General features: G+C 44.2%; 1 protein-coding gene across 4 annotated transcripts in view; it reads right to left on the bottom strand.

Moving 5' to 3' along the window:
- Positions 1-1,230: 1,230 nt before the first annotated feature.
- Positions 1,231-25,246, bottom strand: part of abhd12 (abhydrolase domain containing 12, lysophospholipase) — a 97,948-nt gene continuing 73,932 nt past the window's right edge. For 3 of the 4 annotated variants that reach the window (XM_078405308.1, XM_078405306.1, XM_078405307.1), the window contains 6 exons: positions 22,382-22,419; positions 19,981-20,060; positions 16,733-16,815; positions 15,242-15,320; positions 10,931-11,052; positions 1,231-8,441 (listed from right to left, as the gene is read on the bottom strand). In XM_078405308.1, coding sequence (XP_078261434.1) covers positions 8,408-8,441; positions 10,931-11,052; positions 15,242-15,320; positions 16,733-16,815; positions 19,981-20,060; positions 22,382-22,419 — 436 coding nt within the window. In that variant the 3' untranslated portion in view covers positions 1,231-8,407. The remainder of the gene's footprint in view (positions 8,442-10,930; positions 11,053-15,241; positions 15,321-16,732; positions 16,816-19,980; positions 20,061-22,381; positions 22,420-25,246) is intronic. The other variant, XM_078405309.1, reaches the window with a different exon arrangement.

Here is a 25,246-nt window from a genome sequence, read left to right as displayed (position 1 = left end):
TCAGGGAAGGAGGAGGGGAAGGGAGGGACAGAGGAACTATCTGAAGTTGGAGAAGTCGACGTTCATACCACCGGGCCGCAAACTGCCCAGGCGAAATATGAGGTGCTGCTCCTCCAATTTCCGGCGGGCCTCACTATGGCACTGGAGGAGGCCCATGACAGAGAGGTCAGACTGGGAATGGGAGGGGGAGTTAAAGTGCTGGGCCACCGGGAGATCAGTTGCGTTAATGCGGACCGAGCGCAGGTGTTCAGCAGGTGACAGTATATGTTACTGTACAGCCCTTTTCCGTATTCTGGGCAAGCTCCAGTTAACTCCAGATTTTGCTCTTTGCTTTCCTGTAGCTTTTACCTTGATAGGGTGGATAATCATGAACTTTTTACACAGTGGGTGGTGGGGGCCTGGAACGCACTGCCGGGGAGAAGGGGGAGGGGGGGGGGGGTGATGGCAAGTATGAGAGTGGCGCTTAAGAGGTTTTTAGATGGGCACATGGATATGGTGGGACATGGATCACATGTCTTACCTTGGCATCGTGTTAGGCACAGACGTTGTGGGCCAAAGGACCCATTACTGTGCTGTACTGTTCTATGTAATCAAGTTTCAGAGTTGGGATAATGACAGTTCCTTCAGATGGAAGGTATGATCAACACTTGTCAAAGTTCACAAAGTTTCTGGAGTAACTTAGTGGGTCAGGCAGCATCTCTGGAGAACATGGATAGGTGACATTGCGGGTTGGGTTTTTGGAGATTACATTGGGAATTGGGTTGCAAGCTGCCCAAGTGGAATATGACATGCTGTTCCTCCAGTTTGCATGTGGCCTCACTCTGGCAATTGAGGAGGCCCAGGACAGAAAGGTCAGTTTGGGAAACAGGAGGATGGTTAGCAACTGGGAGATCCCTTAGGCCTCGGCCGACCAAGCGCAAGTGTTGATGAAACGATCGCTGAGTCCCCATGCTCGGTCATGCCAATTTATAGGAGGCCACATTGGGAACACCAGATGCAGTAGATGAGGTTAGAGGAGATGCTCGTGAACTTCTGTCTCATTAGGTGTAAAAGTTGGCAGGTTTGGATATTGCGTAAGGAAGTACATGGTGCCTGAGTTGTCAGCATCTCTGGTCACAGGTATATAGGATCCCCAAGCTCAGATTCACACTCTTGCCCTTCACAATAAACCCCAAGAATCCAAAGACAGAACGTTGGTCACACAAGACAATAAGGCAGGCAGCTTGGGCTCAGGATTTTATTTAAAAATATACAATACATAAATTCCGTTAATATTCAAGCTAAGTTTTAGATTCAGCAGCTTACAAAATGTGCAAGATCACGCAATCATTTGACCTAAATCAGGCTGTTCATACAATGCCAATACGTTTGATGTTTAGACAATTCCCCCACCTCATCTGCACATCGCAACAGAAAGTGTTACTGAAACCTTTAGTAGTTTTAAATATGCAAACCTATCTGCTTTTACAAAAACAAAATGCACAACTCGTAGCACAGAAGTGGGTAAATTTCCCTAATGTGTCTACATTGATACCTCACACCATTCTTCATCTCACTCCATCAGCACTAGATATTCCTGTCTCAGCTATTATCTGCCTTTCCCTTCAAAAGTATCTGTTACTGAACTTGTCTGATTGAGTTCTACATTTTCAGCACCCAGCTACCTCCTCATGTGTTCTTTATTGGATTCATTGACGACTAACTTCAGTTTGACAGAAGCGTCCCGACCCAAAACATAACCTATCCATGCTCTCCAGAGATGCTGCCTGACTAGCTAAGTTACTCCAGCACTTTGTGTCTTTTCTTGTAAACCAACATTTGCAGTTCCTTGTGTCTCCATCTTCAGTTATGACCTCTGGTTTTGGATTTCTTTCAATGCCTCCACATCTACGGTCTCAGGCCCCAGCATCATTTAAACATCCTCAGGCTTCTTTCCAGAGTAAAACATTCCCTTGTGTCTTCAGAACCAGAGAGATTTGTGCATTTAGATACAAGGAACTGCAGATGCAGGTTTACAAAAACATTACAAAGACAATAAGTGCTGGAGTAACTCAATGGATCAGGCAGCATCTCTGGTGAATATGGATGGGTATTTTCGGGTCGGGACCCTTCAGACTGAAGACTTTGTGGATCTGCCCAGCATTCTCTACCCTGGGATACAGCTTTGCCCCAGCCCCTTCCATTCACCGCCTGGGCCTTTCACCCATCACTCTGCCAGGCGGTGTTCATGGACCAGTCGGTGGACACCTGGAATCTCAGCTGAAGTCTGACTGAGTTCCAGAGTGTTGACCTGACAAAATGCTAACCGGAGAGAAACAGGGCATTACCTGTGATATGTGTGTCTGGACTGTGACGTCTACATTTTATTGTGAAAACACAATCCAGTGTAGTTACAGCGAATGATGAAGCTGAGATAATCATGCACACTGCTTGCTCTGAACATAGCACTGGAGAAATTTCACACTAAGTTACCTCTCAACTGGAGATGTTATTTAATATTTTGTTTGATATTGATATTTGATGAGCCTTGCCTAAGAATTCCATTGCAGATATACACAGTTAATTATACAGCATGGGAACAGGTCATATGGCCTAACTCATCCACACTGACCAAGATGTCTATCTCAACAAATGCATTGGACCCATAGCCTTCTAAGTCGCTTGGTTTAAAATGTATTTTAAATGTAATCGGACCACTCTGGCAACTTGTTCCATGTAGCCACCATCCTCTAGGAAAATATTGCCTCTCAGAGTTCATTAAAATGTTTTCCCTTTCAGCTTAACTATTTGCCCTCAAGTTTTAGATTTCCCTACCTGGGGAAACAAAGACTGTGATAAACTACTTTATCCATGATTTTATACACGTCTATAAGATCACCCCTCAGCCTCCAGCACTTCAAGGAATGTAGTCCCAGCCTATTCAGTCAGTCTCTATCTGTAATTCAAGCCATCCAGTCCTTGTAACATCCTGATGAATCTCTTCTGCACTGTTTCCAGTTTATTAACATCTGTGCTACAGCAGGGTGACCAGACCTGCACACAGTACTCCAAAGTCTCAATTCATTTAACTATACAAGTCATTCGTGAGACCTTATGTTCCACAATAAAGCAAACTGTATATAAAAATACTTATTTGCAGTTTTTAACACAAATGAAACTATTGGAGCTGTTCTGCAGATAATGAAAATATAAACATGGGGGCTAAAGAAGTTTGGTGAGAAACACATCTACAAGTGCTCCGATTTCACTCTGCAAACTAACTTCTCTCTGGGGAATTTTTATATTGAAGGTCATGGCAAAATGTTGTAAAATGCATTTCTAGCAGACTCACAACTCCTCGTTAAAAGCTAAGTTGCTAAAATTGTGTACATTTCATATTAACAAAAGAATTAGCATGGGTAAGCTGCACTGTATGGCCCTTCTCAACTGCCATTGTGAGAACACAGCGGATGTGATCTCCACCTTATCTCCACTCCACTGCCTCTCCTCTGAATGCCCCAACCTGTTGTCCAAACCTCTCATGTTTGGTATGTTCACTCATACCAGCTGTACACATTCTGTGGGAGAGAATTCCTGATAGAGTCTAACCCTTGAATTTATAACAGTTTTGATTACAGAGTAATTCCAAGTCTGTTATGGCTCAGATATAATCTTGATGCAATGTGCTTTATAGTTTTTTTTCTCAAAAGTCTGAATTAAAAGAATTTAAAAAACAAAATATTCTGGATTATTTGTATCTACTCTCTCGTGTGCCGACTACATTTTAAGATCCTTACTTTGACAAACTGCATCATAAGCAAATACATTAATAAAAGATTTCCACAAACAATGAGACTAGATATCAGAGGGTGCTGAAAATGCAGCACAAAACCAGAGTTTTATGAAGAGTCAACCTCAGATGTTTAATTAGTGACCAATATGACAAATTTGTGGAGAACTTGGGACCGTGGCCTTTTGCAATACAAGACATTATAAATGGAGCACATTAGTTTTATTCAGCCCGGACTCCAGACTTGAGCTGGCAATAATATTAGAGGTGAACACTGACACAATGATAGGCTGGAAATGAGAGGCTACAAATGCACACTAAGTTTAACGGTGGAATAATCTGCCAGCTCTGACTGCGATAAAAATGACAATGCAGTGTGTTTAGGTTTAGATTTAAAGATACAGTGCGGAAACAGTCCGTTTGGCCCACCAAGTCCACGCCAACCAATTCTCACTAGTTCTATCCTACACACCAGGGACAATTCACAGAAGCCAATTAACCTACAAACCTGCGGAATATGGGAGGAAACAGGAGCACCCGGCGAAAACCCACGTGGTCACATGGAGAATGTACAAACTTCATACTGGCAGCACCCGTAGTCAGAATCAAACCCGGGTCTTTGACACTATAAGGCAGCAACCCTACCGGTGCGCCACTGTGCCGCTCTGTGGTTTTTGTGTCCAGTAACAACAGTAGAGTAGCAGTGAGCCGGGTGGTGGGCACTTTCCATACTGCTGGAGTCAACCACGAAGGTTGTCCCGAGGATTCTGCCCACCCACCATTGTTCACATGTTTCACATTAAATGGCAGCTTCAGTCAGACACTGGTGTGATTACCCAGAGTCATTCCAAATGTGGTGTAAATATATTGAGATGCAATGTGCTTCCAGTTTTAATTAAAAACCTGATTAATAGGAACTAAAATCTAAGACAAGTGTGTATAAATTTCTAGTTTAATTATAGACTGAAACACATAGGTCTAGAGCTTCTCAGAGAAGTGGAGACTCAATGAGGTGAAATAGCTTTTGAAATGTAATGGAATAAGCAATTGCTGGTACTTCTTCCATACACCCATCAATGGCACAGCACCTGACTGCGACACACCACGGTGTTGGCTGTGACTCAGGAGGTGTCCCATCTAGAAAGTTGAGCCACTCATCCATCTGCACAGCACCACTGAGGGAGTGTCACACCATTGAAGGCACTTTCTGACTAAACACAAGCCTCTACTGGATCTGACAGGTTCCACAGCACAATTTCAAAGGGAAAAATAACTCCTTCATTTCTGGCTAATATTATCTCAATCAGTAAAGAAGCACACCCTGGCCATTATCTCACATTTGTCCATGCATCATGGTTGCATGCAAGCGAGTTGTCATATTTTTCAACCACAGTGACTGCATTTCTAAAGATTTATCACTACTGGAAGGTGCTTTGCTCAAGATAATTGCAAGTCTTTTGATCCGTAATCAAGCAAAAAATGTACAAAAACACTGGTCGGGTGAGGGAGAAAGACAGAATTACAGTCCCCGAGGGTAACTTTTACATTGAAGATCAGAACAAAAGATTCAGAATGTTGAAAGATGCATTTCTAACAGAATCACCATTCCAACAACTCCTCTTTACTAGCTAAGTTGCCCTTTATGAATTATCTACGAGTTTACAACACAACCCAACCGCTAATACAGTCTGGTTATTGACTACACAATTATTATTGCCCCATTAGTTATGACTGACCTCCATTTGATGTCGTGGCTGAATCAGGGAGAGATGTGCCTTCACCTCGGGACTGATGGACTCATTCCAAAACAGCAGGCGCCTCAAATCTCCCTCTGCACAGTTTAGAGATCACAAAATGCAATCCCCTCTTTCAGAACTGACATCTTCACATGACCACAGCTCTTAGGTGAAGTAATTCACTTAAAAATGTTTAAAGTTACCGCTGAATCTCCATCCTGCAGCTCACCGAGATTGAGGAGGCTGATGGGTGATCTTAGAGGTGTATAAAACATGAGAGGAATAAATCGGGTGAATACAGTCTTTTACCCAGAGTAAGGGAATCAAGAACCAGAGGACATGGGTTTAAGACGAGAAGGGAAAGATTTAATAAGAACCTGAGGGGCAACTTTTACACAGAGGTTGGGGAGTATATGGAACTAGCTGCCAGAGGTAGTTGAGGAAGGTACTATAACATTTAAAAGACATTTGGACTGGTACATGGATGGGAAAGATTTAGAGGGATATGGGCCAGATGCGACTAGGGTAGATGGGGCATCTTCGGATAAGTTGGGCCGAAGGGCCTGTTTCCGTGCTGCGTGACTCTATTCCTTCACTCTAACTTGACATCACTTATTTTGTCTGATTTTCTGCAGAGCCAAAGTGATGATCAGTATCACACAGTCTGTGGGCCATGGAGGCTTCAGCTCAAAATTCACTCTGGCACATTAAACTGGACAGAGAAAAAATAGATACCAGTGAATAATGTCGGTCTCTATTATTTCCCATGAAAAATTAATAATGTCCATTTCAGTAGGTATTGCTTAATATTAAGCAGAGAAGATACGTTTCCAAAGGGAGAATGTAGAAACTAGGAACTGCAGATGCTGGTTTATACCAAAGACAGACAAAAAAGTGCTGGATTAACTCAACGGGTTAGGCAGCATCTCTGGAGAAAAAGGATTGGTGACGTTTCAGGTCAGGACCCTTCTTGCTGCCTGACCCGCTGAGGTTCTCCCAACACTTTGTGTCTATCTTTCCAAAGAGAGATTTGCCCAAGAGCATTGGTTTTGGTAGCCTCAGACCATTAGAGGGAAGCCAGCAGTACATGAGGTAGAAAGGGACGATATTGATGGGATGAGGTTAAGTAAGGTAGAGGAAGGGTTGTTGTGTGGTGTGGTGTATAAGTATCATCATAAACTAACTACCCAGCAAAAGGCCTATTCCTGTACTGTAAAATTCTATACAATCTTTCCCAAGACAAAGGAATTTATTCAACATTCTTCTCAAGACAACAAGGCTTGTAGGCTTTACCTGTGTGGAACAGGAATACCTTGACTGCTGCTGAAACTGTTTGGTGAGATTTTCACTGCAACCAAAATCGTCAACCTTGAGAAAGTAAAGGCGGATTCCTGCTTCATTGGGAATTACAGATACAAAGCATTAACCCATCTTTTCCCTACTCTCGTCAGCTAGTCTACCGCACTTTTCTAGCGTTTTCTATTTTTATTTCTCCATTCCAGCATTTGAAAGTTGTAACTTTATTCAGTCAGTGTGTTAGACAAATATGTAAATGCTTAAATAAATAAATTCTATGCTCCATACAAGGTATCTGTTCCTTTACTGAGTGTAAACTAAGCTTTTTCTAATTGATATTTAAGTCTTCATTGTAATAGTGAAGTGGAATAATCAGAATTCTTTTCAACAATGAAGCCTGCACTACTATTTACACGGGTGGATACATTTTGTTTAGTACATATTCTAAAGCAACTGAATTTAAGATTAAAGGAATGTTACATTGTACTCTGGAAGTCACCTAGTTAGTCAACACATCTCACACAGATAATTACAGAGTTGTTCAGTGAATGAGAAGTGCATCAGAAACAATGTGTTAATAGTCCACAATACAAATAATACACTGGATAAGTTATCTGTAAACGCTTCGATTTGTTCTATTGATCACAGCAAGATCCACTGCAGCGACACTGGGAATTTTTACAAAAACAATTCATTTGGACAGTGAACAGTTTTGTAAAATCCACACATAGGTGTGAATGTTGGAATTAATTTGGAATAGTTACCTGAAGGAAACATTGGAAGGATTCTGCACTCACAACTAGGAGGACCCGGACAGTTTGGTCTTCACCGAATAACAGCATTGCCATTCTCAAGGTCAGGTGTGGACAGCCAGTACAGTCAACAAACCAGCAATGGATCGAGCTACCTACATCTCACCCCAGGTATTACTGTAACCTCCCACTCTGTGCAGCAGAATTGCCAGAGACTGGGGAGGGGTTGCTCACAGGATAGATTATGTCACACCATTACATCTAATTTGTAGTCAATACATCTAGATGGTTGACTGAGACACACTCACCTGAATTTAGCCTGAAGGTACAAACTTCCAAATCGAGATTCTGAAAAGTTGTGAGCATCATATTACAATATTTCATCAAAAACAAACCTCTCACAAAAGAACCATGAAGGTACGTCCATCGATTGATACAACATCATTGGGGAAAAGACATTAACAAGTTAACACTCTCAAAAGTAAAAGTTGTTAGATCATCCACAATTTGGAAGCAACAAATGGAGTGCGTTGATCGTGAATCATAATTTGAAATTACCCTGATCATCCTTAACTTATTTTTGCACTTTAGAAAACATAATCTTGATGAATTCCATCATTGTGGTCAAGAAAAATAAGTTCCTTCAATTCTTCAGAAAAACAAAACTCTTTCAATAATAATTAATGTCCTTCACTTTACTCTTTTGCTTCTCCGATCTTTCACTGCGACAAAAATAATTCCCTAAGACCATGATTTTCACTTTGTCTTCAAACAAAACTGGTTGGTTAGTGGAATGTAAATCAACATTAACATGGAGTGAAGTCTTCATGCAGCTCTGAAGATGTACCTCTTCATTAATGGTGAGGGATTGGGTCATCCAAAAACTCTCTAGATCAAGAGGGAAAAAAAGAGGTATTTAAAACAGCTCACAAATAATAATTTTGCCAATGAAATTAAGGTATTATTTGTGGCTACTATTCCACAATGATTTTCAGGAGGCCTTTGATAAAGTGCTGCACGTGAGGCTGCTTAACAAGATGAGAGCTCATGGTATTAGAGGGAAAGTACTAGCATGGAAATAAGATTGGATGACTGGCACAAGGCAAAGAGTGAGAATAAAGGCGGCTTTGTCTGGTTGGCTGCCGGTGATTAGTGGGTGTTCCTCAGGGGTCAGTGTTTGGTCCGCTATGCTTCACACTGTATATTGATGATTTGGATGATGGAATTGATGGCTTTGTGGCAAAGTTTGCAGATGATATGAAGATAGGTGGAAGGGCAGGCGGTGTAGAGGAAGCAGGGAGTCTGCAGAAGGACTTGGACAGGTTGGCAGAGTGGGCAAAGAAGTGGCAGATAGAATACAGCGTAGCAAAGTGTGCGATCATGCACTTTGCTATAAGGAATAAAGGCATAAACTATTTTCTAAATGAGTAGATAATTCACAAACCGGATGTGGAAAGGGACTTGGGAGTGCTGGTGCAGGATTTCCAAAAGGTTAATTTGTAAGTTGAATCAGTAGTAAGGAAGGCAAATGCGGTTTTAGCATTCATTTCGAGAGGACGAGAATATAAAAACTGGGAAGTAATGCTGAGGCTTTATAAGGCACTGGTCAGACTGCATTTGGAGTATTGTGAGCAGTTATGAACGCCATATCTGAGGATGGATGTGCTGGTATTGGAGAGAGTTCAGAGAATGTTTACGAGAATGATTCCGGGGATATTGGGTGAACGTATGATGAGTATTTGACAGCACTGGGCTTGTACTCGCTGGAATTTAGAATTATGAGGGGGGAACTCATTGAAATTTACCGAATAATGAAAGGCCTGGATAGAGTGGAAGTGGAAAGGATGGTTCCACTAGTGGGAGAGTCTGGGACAAGAGGGCACAGCCTCAGAATAAAAGGACGTACCTTTGGAAAGATGAGGAGGAATTTCTTTAGCCGGAGGTCAGAAAAACTATGGAATTCACTGCCACAGATGGCTGAGGCCAAATCTTTGGGTATTTGTTTTAAATGGAAATTGATGGGTTCTTGATTAGCCAGGATGGCAAAGGCTACAGGGAGAAGGCAGGTTAATGGTGTTGAGAGGAAAAGATAGATCAGCCATGGTTCAATGGCAGAGTAGACTCAATGGGTCGAATAGCTTAATTCTGCTCCTATGATGTACAAACTAATACCTTCCTTTTCCCTGCAGTGGAAGAATCACCACTTGGGTAGTGAAAGTCATTTTTCTTTTGGTCCAACCAAGATGCCCCATCTAAGCTAGCAGGGCATGTTGGTCAGCATGGATAAGTTGGGCTGAATGGCCTGTTTCCATGCTGTACTACTCTCTTGCTCCAATCTCAGCAGATTGTGTCTTCTCACTGGAGGGCATTCTTCCATTCTCTTTCTTAATCACCTTCCCTGCAACACTCTTTCTGTTTCACTTTCATGGCTCCTGGTCCCGTGTCCTTACTGGAGATTCCTCCGCGGCATCCTACAAAAGACAGCTGGCCCTCAAGAAAAGGTTTTGCTCCTCAGTTTTTCCCCCACGATAGAGGGTTCTATAATTAAAGGGCATTGGCTTAAGGTGAAAGGGGAGAGATGTGAGGGGCCTCAGGGGCAACTTTTTCACTCAAACAATAGTCTATCTGGAATGTGCTGCCAGTGGAAGCTTTAGAAGCAGATATAATGACAACCTTTAAAATATATTTGGACAGATATATGGATGGGAAGAGTTTAGAGGGACATGGGCTAAAGGCAGGATAATAGAACTAGCCAAGAACGCCAACTTGGTTTGGCATGGACAAGGCGGACTGAAGGGCCTGTTTCCGTGCTGTACAGTTCTAAGTGATCAACTGAACTGTGGGATGAAAGAACTCAAGTGTGGACTGCTGACCTTTGGTGCAGAGGGCAGTTGATCCTCACAGCCTAGACCATGCTTGGGTTCTCAGTGGTGACATTATCAACAAAGATGATTATTTGAGGAACCACAGGAGAAGACCATTCAGCCCGTTAACCCTGTTCTACCAGTCAATTGGATTAAAACTCATCCATATCGCAATTTTGACTCAAGGAACTGCAGATGCTGGTTTACTAAAAAAAGCCAACAAAGTGCTGGAGTAACTCAGCCAGTCAGACAACATCTCTGTAGGACATAGACAGGTGATGTTTCAGATTGGAACTAAAGGTCCAGATCAGAAACGTTACCTATCCATTCCCTCCACAGATGCTGCCTGACCTGGTGAGTTCCTCCATCATTTGGGGTTTTTATATATCAATTTAAAGTCTCTGATCCCCTCATTATCCTTACCCGAGGAAGCCAAAGACATGGTAAAAACCCCAAGACAGACGATTACGGGGAAAGGAAGATTTATCCACTGGTAAATAGGTGTATATTTACCTCAATATCTGCGAGAGTTCAGGGCTCTTGTATATATACTTGTGCCGGTAGCCAAGGTCTTTGTGGAAGGGGATAAACCGCACTTTCCTGGAACTCCGAGAAGATGCAACAATGTCATAAAGCTGCAGCGAAACAAAACAGATTCAAACAGCTAGGGTTTAGATCATTGTTTTCAAGAATTCACCTCCCGTGCTCTCAGAGAACACCATAAAGTTCCTTTATTGACTCGGGAGGTGGGACACAGCCTTAAAGTGAGAAAATAAGAGAGTGCAGATCTCCTTGGGCCAAGATCAGACTTTACAGAGATTTGGAAGCTGCAAGATGGCGCCAGAAGGTGGGGACTCTCTCTCTGCGTGCTGTTCCAGAAGAGGATCTATTGTACTTATGTATGGTGTGATTTAATTGATAGCATGAAGGACAAGCATTTCACTATACATGTGACAATAACAAACTAAACCAATTTTCTTCATAAACTGACGGTCGTCACAGTGTTGGTACCAAAGGAGGAATAGTGAACGAGGGCAGGGAGAATGAAACTCTACAGGTGCGTGATGTCAGGTCAGATCGTCATCTCCTCACTGCACGTCTCTGAACATCCAGTCTCTTGATCAATTTTTAAAATTTAAAATCGTTGAAAACATTAGCGACGCAGTGGTGCTGGTTTCCGACGGGCACGGTGACGGACGCACCACACATCTCTGTCCTCCGTACAGCTGGCAAGCCCATCTTTTGTCTCTACATATGCGTCTTCCATCAACGTCTTCAGCATCGTCTTGTTTGGTCGTCCCGGGTTCCGTCTTCCATGGGTGGGTTCCCACAGCACAACCTTGTTTGCTGGTATTTCTGGATGGCGGTGGCAATGACCAGCGAGCCTCATCCTTCTTGACCTGATCTTCTCGGTCAGAGGTGGAATCTCCCCATAGAGCTGGGTGTTGGTGATGTGGTCCCTCCAACTGACATTTTGAACTTTTCTGAGCATTCGGGTATAGACACCATTGAGAGACTTGGACAGTGCTCGAGTGAGAGTCCATGCCTCACACCCGTACAATAATATTGTCTCTACAGTTGCATGGAAGAATCTCAGTTTGAGACCCTTGGACATCCGAGACTCAGGCACTCTCAGGCACTGCAAACCAGCAGCTTTGGCCCTCTGGCTGAGACATTAATTAGCTTGTGTTCACTGTTCTACCGGCTTGTATTTATGGTACACTCTCACATAGAGTCATCGTCATGCAGCTTGGAAATAGGCACTTTGGTCCAACTTGCCTATGCCAACCAATATACCCCATCTACACTAGTCCCACCTACCGTGTTTGAGCCATATCCCTCAAAACCTTTCCTATCCATGTAGCTGTTCAAATGTCTTTTAAATGCTGTTATAGTACCTGCCTCAACTGCTTCCTCATGGAAGCTCGTTCCATTTAGCCACCACCCTCTGTGTGAGAAAGTTGCCCCTCAGATTCCGATTAAATCTTTCCCCTATCACCTTAAACCTATGCCCTCTGGGTCTTGATTTCCCTACTCTGGTCAAAAGACACTGTGCATTCACCCTATCTATTCCCCTCATAAGTTTCCTGGGGTCCACAATCTACTGTGGATTTACTGAAGACCAGCTGAACCAAGCGAGTCTATGGCTCTGGACTGTTTGACTACTAAAGGCTGTACTGTCAAGAGAGAAAGCTTTCCAATTGGAACAAAAAATAGATGCAACTTACTCCCCTTCAAGTGATGACAATCTCTAAACTTTAAGTGGCTTAAACCTTTGAGTGCTTTTACTTTCAGATCTTTTTCCTTCATTTCCTGTTGGAGCTTTTGTAGGATGTCTGACTGGCAAGCTGCAAATAATAAAGTAATAACTTGGTCTTAATTAGAACACAGAACAGTACAGCACAGAAATTTGCAATGTCCATGCTGAACTTGATGCCAAGACCAACTCTTTTCTATCTGCACATAATCCATATCCCTCTGTTCCCTGCATATCCATGTGCCTATCCAAAAGTGCCTTGAATGCCATTATCGTATCTGTCTCCGGTACTGCATTCCAGGCACTCACCACCTTCTGTGTAAAAGACTTGCCCTGCACATCTCCTTGAAACTTTGCACCCTCTCACTTTAAAGCTATTCTCTTTAGTATTTATTTTTTATATCCTGGAAAAAAAGTTCTGACTGTCTACCCTATCTAAAACAATATTAATTTTATATACTTCTATCAGGTCTCCCCTCAAACTCCTGCATTCCAGAGCAAATAGTCTCTGTCCAACATCTCCCTGTAGCTAATAGCCCCTTCATTCTGGTAAACTTCCTCTGCACCCTTTCCAAAGCCTCAACATCCTTTCTGTAATGAAGCGACCAGAACTGCACACAATAGTCCAAATGCAGCCTAACCAAAGTCCTACAAAGCTGCATCATGACTTTTATACTCAACTAGACCAAGTACAAACTTCTCCTGCATTGGTGCAGCACCCCCTCCTCCCCTTCCCTCCCCCTCCCGCCCCTCCCCTCCCATCCCCCTCTCCCTCCCCTCTCCCCACTTACGCCCCCATTCCCCCCCCTCCCTACCCCCCCGCCCCTCCTCCTCCCATCCCTCCCCCCTCGGCCCAACCGTAGACCCGTTGCCGGGCGAGGAGTGCCCCCGTGGCTGTGGGCGGCCTCTCCTGCGGGCCATGGGTGGAACTGAAGCATCTCCTGCAGCTTGGCTGCGATCTGTGGGGAGCAGGAGGGAACGGCGGTGACGGCATGGACCCGTTGTTGGGCGGGGAGTGTCTCCCGGTGCCGTAGATGGCCGACAGTGGACAGGGAGAAGGCACTGACCTTGGCCCCATTTCTCCTGCAGGCTGCGCGTGGAGCCGAAGCCTCTCCTGCAGCTCAGCTGCGATCGGCGGGGACCGCCATCTTGTGGCTCCTCTGCTGCCGCACTGCACCACGGGAGGAAAGTCAGGCACGGGGCATGCCGGGATGGGCTTCGGTCCTCCTGCTGGTTCTCCCGGGGGGGGGGGGGGGGCGCATTTATTAAAGTTTATTAGGTAAATTGTTTTTAAAAAGTAACAAAAGTGGGTTTATTCAGACCACGGGGGAATGGTGAGTAGGGTGGGCCTAAAACTTTTGTGCTGTCGTGTACCGTTTTGGCTGTGTAGAGGGCATGGTACATGCATAAACACATCAACATATAAACATATACACACAAACAAACCGAGAGTTTTAGTAATAGGTGAGGCAGAGGTACACGCACCACCTCCAACCTCATCTACTGTATCCGCTGTTCCAGGCATCCACTTCTGGACGTCGGCGAGACCAAGCGCAGGCTCGGCGATCGTTTCGTTGAAAACCTCCGCTCAGTCCGCCTTAACCCACCTGATCTCCTGGTTGCTCAACACTTTAATTCCCCCTCCCATTCACAATCTGACCTTTCAGTCCTGGGCCTCCTCCATTGTCAGAGTGAGGCCCAGCTCAAATTGGAGGAACAGTACCTCATATTTCTCTTGGGTATCTTACACCCCAGCGGTATGAACATTGACCTCTAACTTCAAATAACCATTGCTTTGCCTCTCTCACCATCCCCTCCCCCTTCCCACTTCTCCCACCAGTCTTACTGTCTCCGACTACATTCTATCTCTGTCCCGCCCACTCCCCTGACATCAGTCTGAAGAAGGGTTTTGATCTGAAACGTCACCCATTCCTTCTCTCCAGAGATGCTGCCTGTCCCGCTGAGTTACTCCAGCTTTTTATGTCTTTCTGTTATACAACAATGTTTTGAAGGGTCATGCCATTTATTGTATATTTTCCCCTTACATATGACCTCCCAAATTGCAACATTTCACACTTGCTCGGATTAAACCCCATCTGCCATTTCTCCGCCCATTTCTGTAGCTGATCTATATCATGCTGTATAATTTGGCAGCCTTCCCCAGCAATCCTGGTGTTGTTACACTTTTTGAACTCATTAACCCTGGCCACGCTCTCATTTCATTGCTACCATCGGGAAGTAGGTACACTGTGTCAGAAGGTCACTGAAAACTGTGACCTCCAGGTTCAAGAACAACTTCTTCCCAAAAACCATCATCAACATGCTAACCTCAGCAACTACGGTCTTTAGACTTTGTTTTGGTTGCACAATGGACTTCATCATGGTTACCATGCATTATTGTCATTAATTTATTGTATTATTCATTATCATATGTTTTTCTGTATGTTATTCCATTACGGGGCTGTTAAACTGCAGCAAGGAAGAACATCATTGTTTAGTTGCCAGTATGTATGATAAGTAAACACTCAACTGGATTGTTTCAGTGACAGAGCGGTTCAGTAACGTACCTTTCTGCCGAGGTGGAAGGGGATGACAGCATCGTCTTCTGCGTGGAGAATCAGCAACGGGCAGGTGATGTGCTGCACACTGGGGAATAACATAAAACAGTTGGCACATACTCAGGGAGAACAGAATTGGTGTAAATCTGATCAAAAATAGAAAAAAAACAAGCATTTGCTTTGTGCACATTTAGGGCGGCACAGTGGCCCAGCGTTGCTGCCTCACACTCCGGACACCCGGATCGGACTACAGGTACTGTCTGTGTGGAGTTTGTATGTTCTCCCTGTGACCACATGGGTTTTCCCCGGGTGTCTGGTTTCCTCTCATACTCCAAAGATGCATAAGTTTGTAGGTTAACTGGCTTCTGTAAATTGTAAATTGCTCCTAATGTATAGGGTAGTGTTAGTGTACGGGGTGATTGCTGGTCACCACAGACTTGGCGGCGAAGGGCCTGTTTTCATACCGTATCTCTAAAGTCTAAAGTTTCTCTAGCGTTTAGTTTGGAGATACAACTTGGAAACAAGCCCTTCGGGCCACCGGGTCCATGCTGATCTGAAGATTGCCGCCAGAACTGTTGTTGCTCTGACATCAATGGGGGAGAATAAAGCAGCTTGTTTGATGCACATCAATGCGCTGAGGAATACTGCAAACTACTGACTCCTGATGATTCCTGATACTGATTAGTGATTTGATTTATTTCGTACTACTGATTTCTGATTAATAACACATCATTTTATTGATTATTGGACATTTACCCGTGTGTTATTGCATTAATGGGTCGAAAAAACTGCAGCAAGTAAGAATTTAATTGTTCCATTGCCTGTACATTTGACAATTAAACACCTTTGACCCTCTCGGTACATGTGTCCTTAGTTGTGCTTCAAGGATCAGATCAGGGGGTATATCTGACTCCACGTTTCTTCAATCAACAAAGACCAAGGCTTCACAGATATCCTATTGCTGCCTCTCTTCCAGATGGTGAAACGAGACAAATGTTCAAACTGGAAAGATTCACTCGATAAAGCCATCATACCAGGCGTCCAGGACAATAAAACATGCACACATAATACCAGATATAGACACATTTAATACATAATTTATTGAGAGATCAGCTTAAATCAGCAGCCTTGCACCGATGGAATACTCGATATCATGAATCCATTTCAAATGAACGTACAGCAAAACACTCACTGTTAAAGTTCCACAACCTCACGATATCCCAACAACAAACGTTTGTACCACAATAATTTTTCTAGTGTAGGAAACAGTTGTACAAGACATTGATGAGGTCACATTTAGAGTATTGTGTTCAGTTTTTGTCACCCTGCTACAGGAAATATATTTTTCCCGTCTGAACCGAGAGCCCCCTGCAGTGTTATTAATTCCCAAACCCTTCCAAGGTATTCACTTGTATAAATTCCATGATCGAACAAATAGTAAAAGCAAGCAGGAAAAGCAACCAAGTTTTTAAATGAAACTTTTATTAAAATGCTACTTACTTTTCATCGTTGGGGAATATAATGCCGCTCTCAGTGATCGGATCCAGGAAGAACCAGTCAAATCCGGGGAGATGCCTGTAGATCTGAAACATCAACAACCAGCGGCCACGTCAGGGCAACTGCAACAAAACCCTACAGATATTAACAGCTAACCTTTGCAACAGGGCAAAGCTGCCCCACAGGAAGGATGAGCAGAAGAAATAAGGAGCTGCAAACATTTCCTGCTATGGTTATAACCTTCCCTTTTCAAGGACCAGTCAATGTAAAGAGGGCGAGTTCCAACTATTCCCCCTCAGTGTGCTTTTTTTTTTGTTTCTCATCCTGCCTGTGTCCTTTTCTTCAGGAGTTGATGATTGCTACAAGCAGTTGAACAACATCATTGGTGAGCCAGGCAAAGGCCAGCAACACTAAACCCAGGCAGGGATAGGGAGAAACGAAATTCACAAATATCTTAAAGGTTTAAGGTGCGAGGGGCAAAGTTTAAAGGAGGTGTGTGGGCAGGTTTTTTTTACACACAGAGGATAGTGAGGGTCTGGAACATGATGCCAGGGGTGGAGGTGGAGGCCGATACGATAGTGACGTTTGAGACTTTTATATTGGTATATATATGCAGGGAATGGAGGGATTTGGATTATGTGCAGGCAGATAAGAGTTGGTCGGCATCATATTCGGCACAGACATTGTGAGCCGAAGGGCCTGTCCCTTGCTGTACAGTTCTGTGTTCTACATGTTTGTGCTTATTTTGCTCGTTACCTTGTTCTCCATTTCCAACACCTTCACTCCATTCCCCAGCCTTGGAATACTGTTCTTTTGTTGTTTTGGGACACAAAGCCCCTTAGTGTCACAGAGCTGTACAGCACGGAAACAGGCGTTCAGCCCACCTTGTCCACTCTGACCAAATTGGCGTACTGGGCTAGTCCCATTTGGCCCATATCCTTCCGAACCTTTCCTATCCATTTATCCGTCCAAATGTCTTTTAAATGTCATAAATGTATCTGTATGTATCTTCTATAGCTTCCTCTGGCAATTCATACCAAATACTGACTACCTTCTGAGTGAAAAAGATGTCCTCGAGGTCCCTCTTAAATCTCTCCCCTCTCGCCAATGCTCTCTAGTTTTAGAATCCTCTACCCTGAGAAAAAGACTGTGTGCATTCACTTTGTCCATGCCCCTCATGATTTTGTACACCTCAATAGGGTCCTACATTCCAAAGAAAATAGTCCCAGCCTAAACCATTTCTCTCTATTAATCAAGCTGACCTGCATTTAGACTAGTTGCTGGCTTATTTACTCTAATTGAGGAGTCTATTCAGCCCACAGCAATCACATCAGGCCCCATTTTTTCCCTGTAGGCCCACAACATATTCTCTTTGGGATGCGCAAAGAAAAAAAGTACCACTGCGGTTAGAGCCACTGCCTCACAGCGCCAGGAACCCGGGTTCAATCCCGACCTTGGGTGGTATCTGTGTGCAGTTTACACATTCTCCCTGCGGCCATATAGGGTTCCTCTGGGTGCTCCGATTTCCTCCACACCCCAAAGATGAGTGGGTTTGTAGATTAATTGGCTTCTGTAAATTGCCCCTAGTGTGTAGGGAGTGGATGAGAAGGTGGGATAACATTGAACTAGTGTGAACGGATGATGGCTGGTCGGCATGCAGTATCTTTGAATCGCTCAATCAATAAGAGCAGTGGGAAGCCCACACGGACACAACTGCAGAAAGCCTATCTCGATGAAAACTGCACCGATTTTTAGACCCCTGGAAGGATGATGCCAAGATAACACTGAATCTTACCACTGAAATAATGAATTCGGCAAGGATTGAAGATGTGGACATGATATTCCAGCCACCTTTTGACAAATTTCAACATATTTGGAAACTGCTCAGTGCTGTGCCCAAAGCTTAGAGCGTTGAGCTGCAGAACAGAAATAAATGATATCTACCATTTGAAACCCATGTCGTTTAAATATTTTATTACCATTAGATGAGTACCTCTCCTGAAGTTACAGGGATTATGCAGGGTGGATCCTCATCGATATATCAGAGTTTAGAGTCCAAAGGGAGGACACAGGGACAGACTCTTCGATCCACAATGTCTGTGCTGAACATGATGCCAAGCCCAACTCTTATCTGCCTTCACGTGATCCATATCACCCCCACATTCCCTGCACTTCCATGTGCCTATCCTAAACACCACTATCATATCTGCCTCCACCACTACCCCCGGCAGCGCATTCCAGCCAGTTTCCACTCTGCGTAAAAAAACTTGCCCTGCCCATCTCCTTTTAACTTTGCCCCTCTCACCTTAAAGCAATGCCTTCTGGCCTTTGACATTTCCATCCTGGGAACACCTACTCTATCTATGCCTCTCATAATTTTATATACTTCTCTCAGGTTTCCCCACAACCTTTGACATTCCAGAGAAAACAATCCAAGTCTGTCCAACCTCTCCCTGTAGCTAATACCCTTAATCTAGGCAAACCTCCTCTGCACAAAATGCTGGAGTAACTCAGCAGGTCAGGCAGCATCTCGGGAGAGAAGGAATGGGTGACGTTTCGGGTCGAGACCCTTCTTCAGACCCGAGATGCTGCCTGACCTGCTGAGTTACTCCAGCATTTTGTGAATAAATCGATTTGTACCAGCATCTGCAGTTATTTTCTTATATAAACCTCCTCTGCGCCCTCTCCAAAGCCTCAAATGCTTCCTGTAATGGGGCGAACAGAACTGCACGCAGAACTCCAGAAATATCTTTCCTGACTCTGTTGCTGAAAGTGACTGGCCTCCATCAGCCTCGCTGCCCTGCAGCTCAGGGCCTCTGCAATCCCTGCCTTAACCGCCTCTGCCCTTAAAATCACTGCCTGTGTCCAAGCTTTTAGTTACCTTCCCTCAATCTTGTTTTTTTTTAACAGGACAGAGTCAAATTTTGTCTGAAAATACTCGCATGTGGCAACATGTGACACTTCACTATTTTTAATTAATTGTAGGATTGAGGGAGTGATTTCCATCAGAAGGCAGCTGGATAAATGTCCATAATGGAAAACTAATCACTTTTCAATCCAGACAAAGTTTATTTTCAAACAAACAGTGCAGAAGTAAACAGAGTTTTACAATCAAATTTCTGGCCTTTTTTTGCATAAAGGGCGTTAAATTGCTCCCTTTAGTTTATTTCAATCAATGTCGGAGGTAATCTATGGATTCCTTTCCCGCAATGCATAGTTTAAGACTTTGCTTAAAGTAACGTTTGACTTACCAGTGAAAAAGGGTGGCTTTTCGCTTCCTCCCGAATGTTAGTGAAAGGAGATTCCAGAATTAAGGCACCTGGAGGGGTATCTAAGAATGAAAGGATTAACATTTTATAGTCTGGCTACAACAGATGAAAAGTCACACAGCATTCATTGGTACAGTACCAAGTGGATCCGTTGGGCCCAAACCTCTCCTGCATTGGTGCAGCACCCTCTTTCCCCCCTCCCCCTCCCTCTACCTCCTCTCTCCTTCCCCTCCCCATCCCCCTCAACCCCCCTTATCCTCCCTCCCTCCCTCCCTCCCCCCCCCCCCCTTAGGAGATAGATTTAAACTTTAAAATGTGAATAACTTTAAAAATATAACACTGATTTCAATGAAACTTCTTCCATTAGCACCAAAGGGACGACGGTGAGTAAGGTGGGCCAAAAATTGTTGCGCTATTGTGTACCGTTTGGCTGTAGTTCAGGAACAAATAAACAAACAAACAAACAAGAGTTTCAGTATATAGATGAGCCAAAATCCAGCAATTGGGACTAGTGTAGATGGGGCATCCTGGTCGACTGGACGTGTTGGGACAAAGGGCTTGTTTCCATACTGCATAACTCGATGACATAAAAGTTTGAACTGTAGTTCGATAGGTGGTCACTACGTGTCCCCAATCATGCACGTGCATTATTTTCATTGCAAAGAACAATACAGAAGCTGGAAATCCGTGGAACAGAAAATGCAGGAACCACTCAGTGGATTAGGGGAGAGAAACAAAGTGAACATTTCAGTGGATGACTGAGAGAAATATACTACAAACTGAGAAAAGTTAGGGTGACCTGATAGATGTAAAATTATGAGTGGCATAGATAAGGTAGACAGTCAGAACCTTTGTCCCAGAAATGGTGGTGGAGGCAGATACGATGGAGATGGAGGGCAGATGACCGAGGAATGAAGGAGATATGCATGTGGGCTCTATAAATGACGACAGAGGAAAAGCCACATTTCCCGAGGGAGGACTTGTCAGAGGTACTAGAGTGAAAGCCTCATCTTGAGAACAGAAGCGACAGAGATGGAGAACCTGAGAGAAGCGAATGGAGTCCTTACAGGAGACTGGGCGGGAGGAGGTGTAGCCAAGGTAACTCTGGGAGCTGGTGGGTTTAGAGTAGACTAGACCAAGTGGATCCGTTGGGCCCAAACCTCTCCTACATTGGTGCAGCACCCTCTCCTTCCCCCCCCCCCCTCCCTCCACCCCCTCCCCCTCGCCATCCCCCTCAACCCCCCTTATCCTCCCTCCTCCTCCCCCCTCCCTCCCTCCCCCCTTCCTTCCTAGGAGATAGATTTAAACTTTAAAATGTGAATAACTTTAAAAATATAACACTGATTTCAATGAAACTTCTTCCATTAGCACCAAAGGGACGACGGTGAGTAAGGTGGGCCTAATATTGTTGCGATATTGTGCACCATTTTGGCTGTAGTACAAAGTTCCGTCACAGGTAGATAGGGATGTCAAGAAGGCTTTCGGCACATTGGCCTTCATCAGTCAGGTATTGTTTACAGAATATGGGAGGTTATGTTACAGTTGTACATGACATTGGAGAGGCCACAATTGGACTAATGTGTTCAGTTTTGGTCACCCTGTTATAGTTCACAAGTTGTAGGTGTAGAATTAGGCCATTCAGCCCATCGAGTACACTCCACCATTCAATCATGGCTGATCTCTGCCTCCATTTTCCTGCCTTCTCCCCATAACCCTTGACACCCATTCTAATCAAGAAGGAAATATGTTGTTAATCTGGAAAGGGTGCAGAGAAGATTTACGAGGATGTTGATAGGACTCAAGGGCCTGAGCTATAGAGAGAGGTTGACCAGGCTAGGACTTTATTCCTTGGTGTGCAGGACGAGGTGTGATCGTATAGAGGTATATACGATCATGGGAGGAATAGATAGGGTAGATGCACAGTCTTTTACCCAGAGTATTGGAATCAAGAACCAGAGGACAGAGGTTTAAGGTGAGAGGTGCAATGTTTAATAGGAACCCGAGGAGCAACTTTTTTTTAAAAGTACTACACAATAGTGGTGGGTACATGGAATGAGCTGCCAGAGGAGGTAGTTGAGGCAGGTGCTATTGCAACATTTAAAAGATATTTGGACAGGCGCATGGATAGGAAATGTTTAGAGGGATATGGGTCAAACGCGGGCAGTTGGGACTAATGTAGATTGGGCATGTTGGTCGGTGTTGGCCAGTTGAGCTGAACAGCCTGTTTCCACGCTGCATGATTCTACAGATCCAAGTAGATCAACACTGATGTAAATAAATCGAAGGCCTGGGACTAATCTCTGTAATGCTGGAAGTTGCAAGAATCGAGAAAAGCAGGGATGGTCACAAGAACAAAGCCAATGAGTTAATTGAAGCAACTTACCTTTTTCACACAGCTGCCGTACAACATTGGTCGCAACACTGAAAGAAATGAGAAGTTATATTCTACTTTTAACATCTGGCACTGCACTGCTTATGCAGAACAGAATATAGTTTTACAAAGTAGTTGTTAATCAAGCTCCCAACATCTGTGCTTACCTTCCCACCTTTCACATCCACTGCCACCTCTAGCATTTAACCACTCACTGTTAAAAATACTAAATCATTTTTGTTAACCAATTCAGTGCAAGAAATTGGTTATTTTTGTTAACCAATTCAGTGCAAGAAATAGTGCAAAAAATGCTTCAGCATACTCTGTCCCTCATCCCAGGGGCAGAAGTGTGGATTGCTGCATGCTACATGTGTGCCTGGCCATTCACCATTCCTTCTGTCATCAACCAATTTGCCCGTGGATGGGGCAGGAACTGCACCACCTTCAGGCTTGGGCTGAGAAATGGCAAGTAACATGTGGAGGCTTTGGAGAGGGGGCAAAGGGCATTTACAAGAATGCTGCCTGGATTAGAGGGTATTAGCTACAGGGAGAGGTTGGACAGACTTGGATTGTTCTCGCTGGAATGCCAGAGGTTGAGGGGAGACCTGATGGAAGTATATAATATTATGAGCGGCATACATAGGGTAGGCAATCAGAACCTTTTTTGAAGGGTGGAAATTTTATTACTATAGGGCATAGCTTTAAGGTGAGAAGGGCAAAGTTTAAAGGAATGTGCAGGGCAAGTTTTAATTTTTACACAAAGGGTAAACATCCCGGTGGCTATCTGAAGAAGGGTCTCGACCCGAAACGTCACCCATTCCTTCTCTCCCGAGATGCTGCCTGACCTGCTGAGTTACTCCAGCATTTTGTGAATAAACCGGTGGCTATCAAATTGTCCAACTCCTCCTCCTTCTGTCATGGGATAGACTGAGACTGACTCCCCTCCCCCCAATCTTTGCACATCCCCAATGTTTACCACTCATCACATTAATTTAATGTTTCATGTATTGTGTGTTTTTATGACTGTTGGCAGATCAATTTCCCTCCGGAGATAAATAAAGTTCTATTGTATCATATTGTATCGATGGGTGCCTGCAACATGCTGCCAGGGGTAGTAGCGGAGGCAGATACAATGGGGGTGTTTAAGAGGCTTTTAGATCAATACATGGAAATGCAGGGAATGTAGGGATATGGTTCATGTGTAGGCACAGAAGGTTAGTTTATCTTGGCATCATGTCCAGCACAGACACTGGGGGTCTGTTCCTGTGCTGTCCAGTGTCCAGTGCCCTGCGCCATATTCACACTGCACAAGCACTGAACATGGGCCATCAACACCAGTCTAACCATCGCCCTTGGCATTTGACACCATTACTATCATTGAATCCTTTACCAACATCACAGAAACATAGAAACATAGAAAAATAGGTGCAGGGGTAGGCCATTTGACCCTTCGAGCCAGCACCGCCATTCAATATGATCATGGCAGATCATCTAAAATCAGTACCCCGTTCCTACTTTTTCCCCATATCCCTTAATTCCTTTAGCCCTAATAGCTACATCTAACTCTCTCTTGAAAATATCCAGTGAATTGGCCTCCACTGCCTTCTGTGGCAGAGAATTCCACAGATTCACAACTCTCTGGGAGAAGAGGTTTTTCCTCATCACAGTCCCAAATGGCCTACCCCTTATTCTTAAACTGTGACCCCTGGTTCTAGGCTCTCCCAACATTGGGAACATTTTTCCTGCATCTAGCCTGTCCATTAGGAATTTTATATGTTTCTCTAAGATCCCCTCTCAACCTAAATTCCAGTGAATACAAGCCCAGTCGACTTATTCTTTCATCATATGTCAGTCCCGCCATCCCGAGAATTAACCTGGTGAACCTACGCTGCACTCCCTCAATAGCAGTAATGTCCTTCCTCAAATTTGGAGACCAAAATTGCACACATTACTCCAGGTACAGTCTCACCAGGGCCCTGTACAACTGCAATAGGACCTCCTTGCTCCTACACTCAAATCCTCTCGCAATGAAGGCCAACATGCCATTAGCTTTCTTCACTGCCTGCTGCACCTGAATGCATACTTTCAGTGACTGATGTACAAGCACACCCAGGTCTCGTTGCACCTCCCCTTTTCCTAATCTGACACCATTCAGATAATAATCTGCCTTCCTGTTCTTGCCACCAAAGTGGATAACCTCACATTCATCCACATTATACTGCATCTGCCATGCATCTGCCCACTCACCCAACCTATCCAAGTCACCCTGCAGCCTCATGGTATCCTCATCGCAGCTCACACTGCCACCCAACTTTGTGTCATCCGCAAACTTGGAGATGTCACATTTAATTCTCTCGTCTAAATCGTTAATATATATTGTAAATAACTGGGGTCCCAGCACCGAGCCTTGCGGCACCCCACTAGTACTGCCAGCCATTCTGAAAAGGACCCGTTAATTCCTATTTGCTTCCTGTCTGCCAACCAGTTCTCTATCCATGTCAATACCTTACCCCCAATACCATGTGCTCTCTTTTTGCACACTAATATCTTGTGTGGGACCTTGTCAAAGGCTTTTTAAAAGTCCAGATACACCACATCCACTGGCTCTCCCTTGTCCATTCTACTTGTTATATCCTCAAAAAATTCCAGAAGATTAGTCAAGCATGATTTTCCTTCATAAATCCATGCTGACTTTGACCGATCCTGTCACTACTTTCCAAATGCGCTGCTGTAATATCTTTAACAATCGACTCAAGCATCTTCCCCTCTACCGATGTAAGGCTAACTGGTCTATAAATTCCCCGTTTTCTCTCTCCCTCCTTTCTTAAAAAGAGGGGTTACATTGGTTACCCTCCAGTCCACAGGAACTGATCCAGA

Source organism: Rhinoraja longicauda, chromosome 9 (assembly GCF_053455715.1).
Source record: "Rhinoraja longicauda isolate Sanriku21f chromosome 9, sRhiLon1.1, whole genome shotgun sequence".
NCBI lineage: Eukaryota > Metazoa > Chordata > Chondrichthyes > Rajiformes > Arhynchobatidae > Rhinoraja > Rhinoraja longicauda.
The sequence above is the reverse complement of the archived record's forward strand: the minus strand, read 5'-3'. Positions and strand labels throughout refer to the sequence as shown.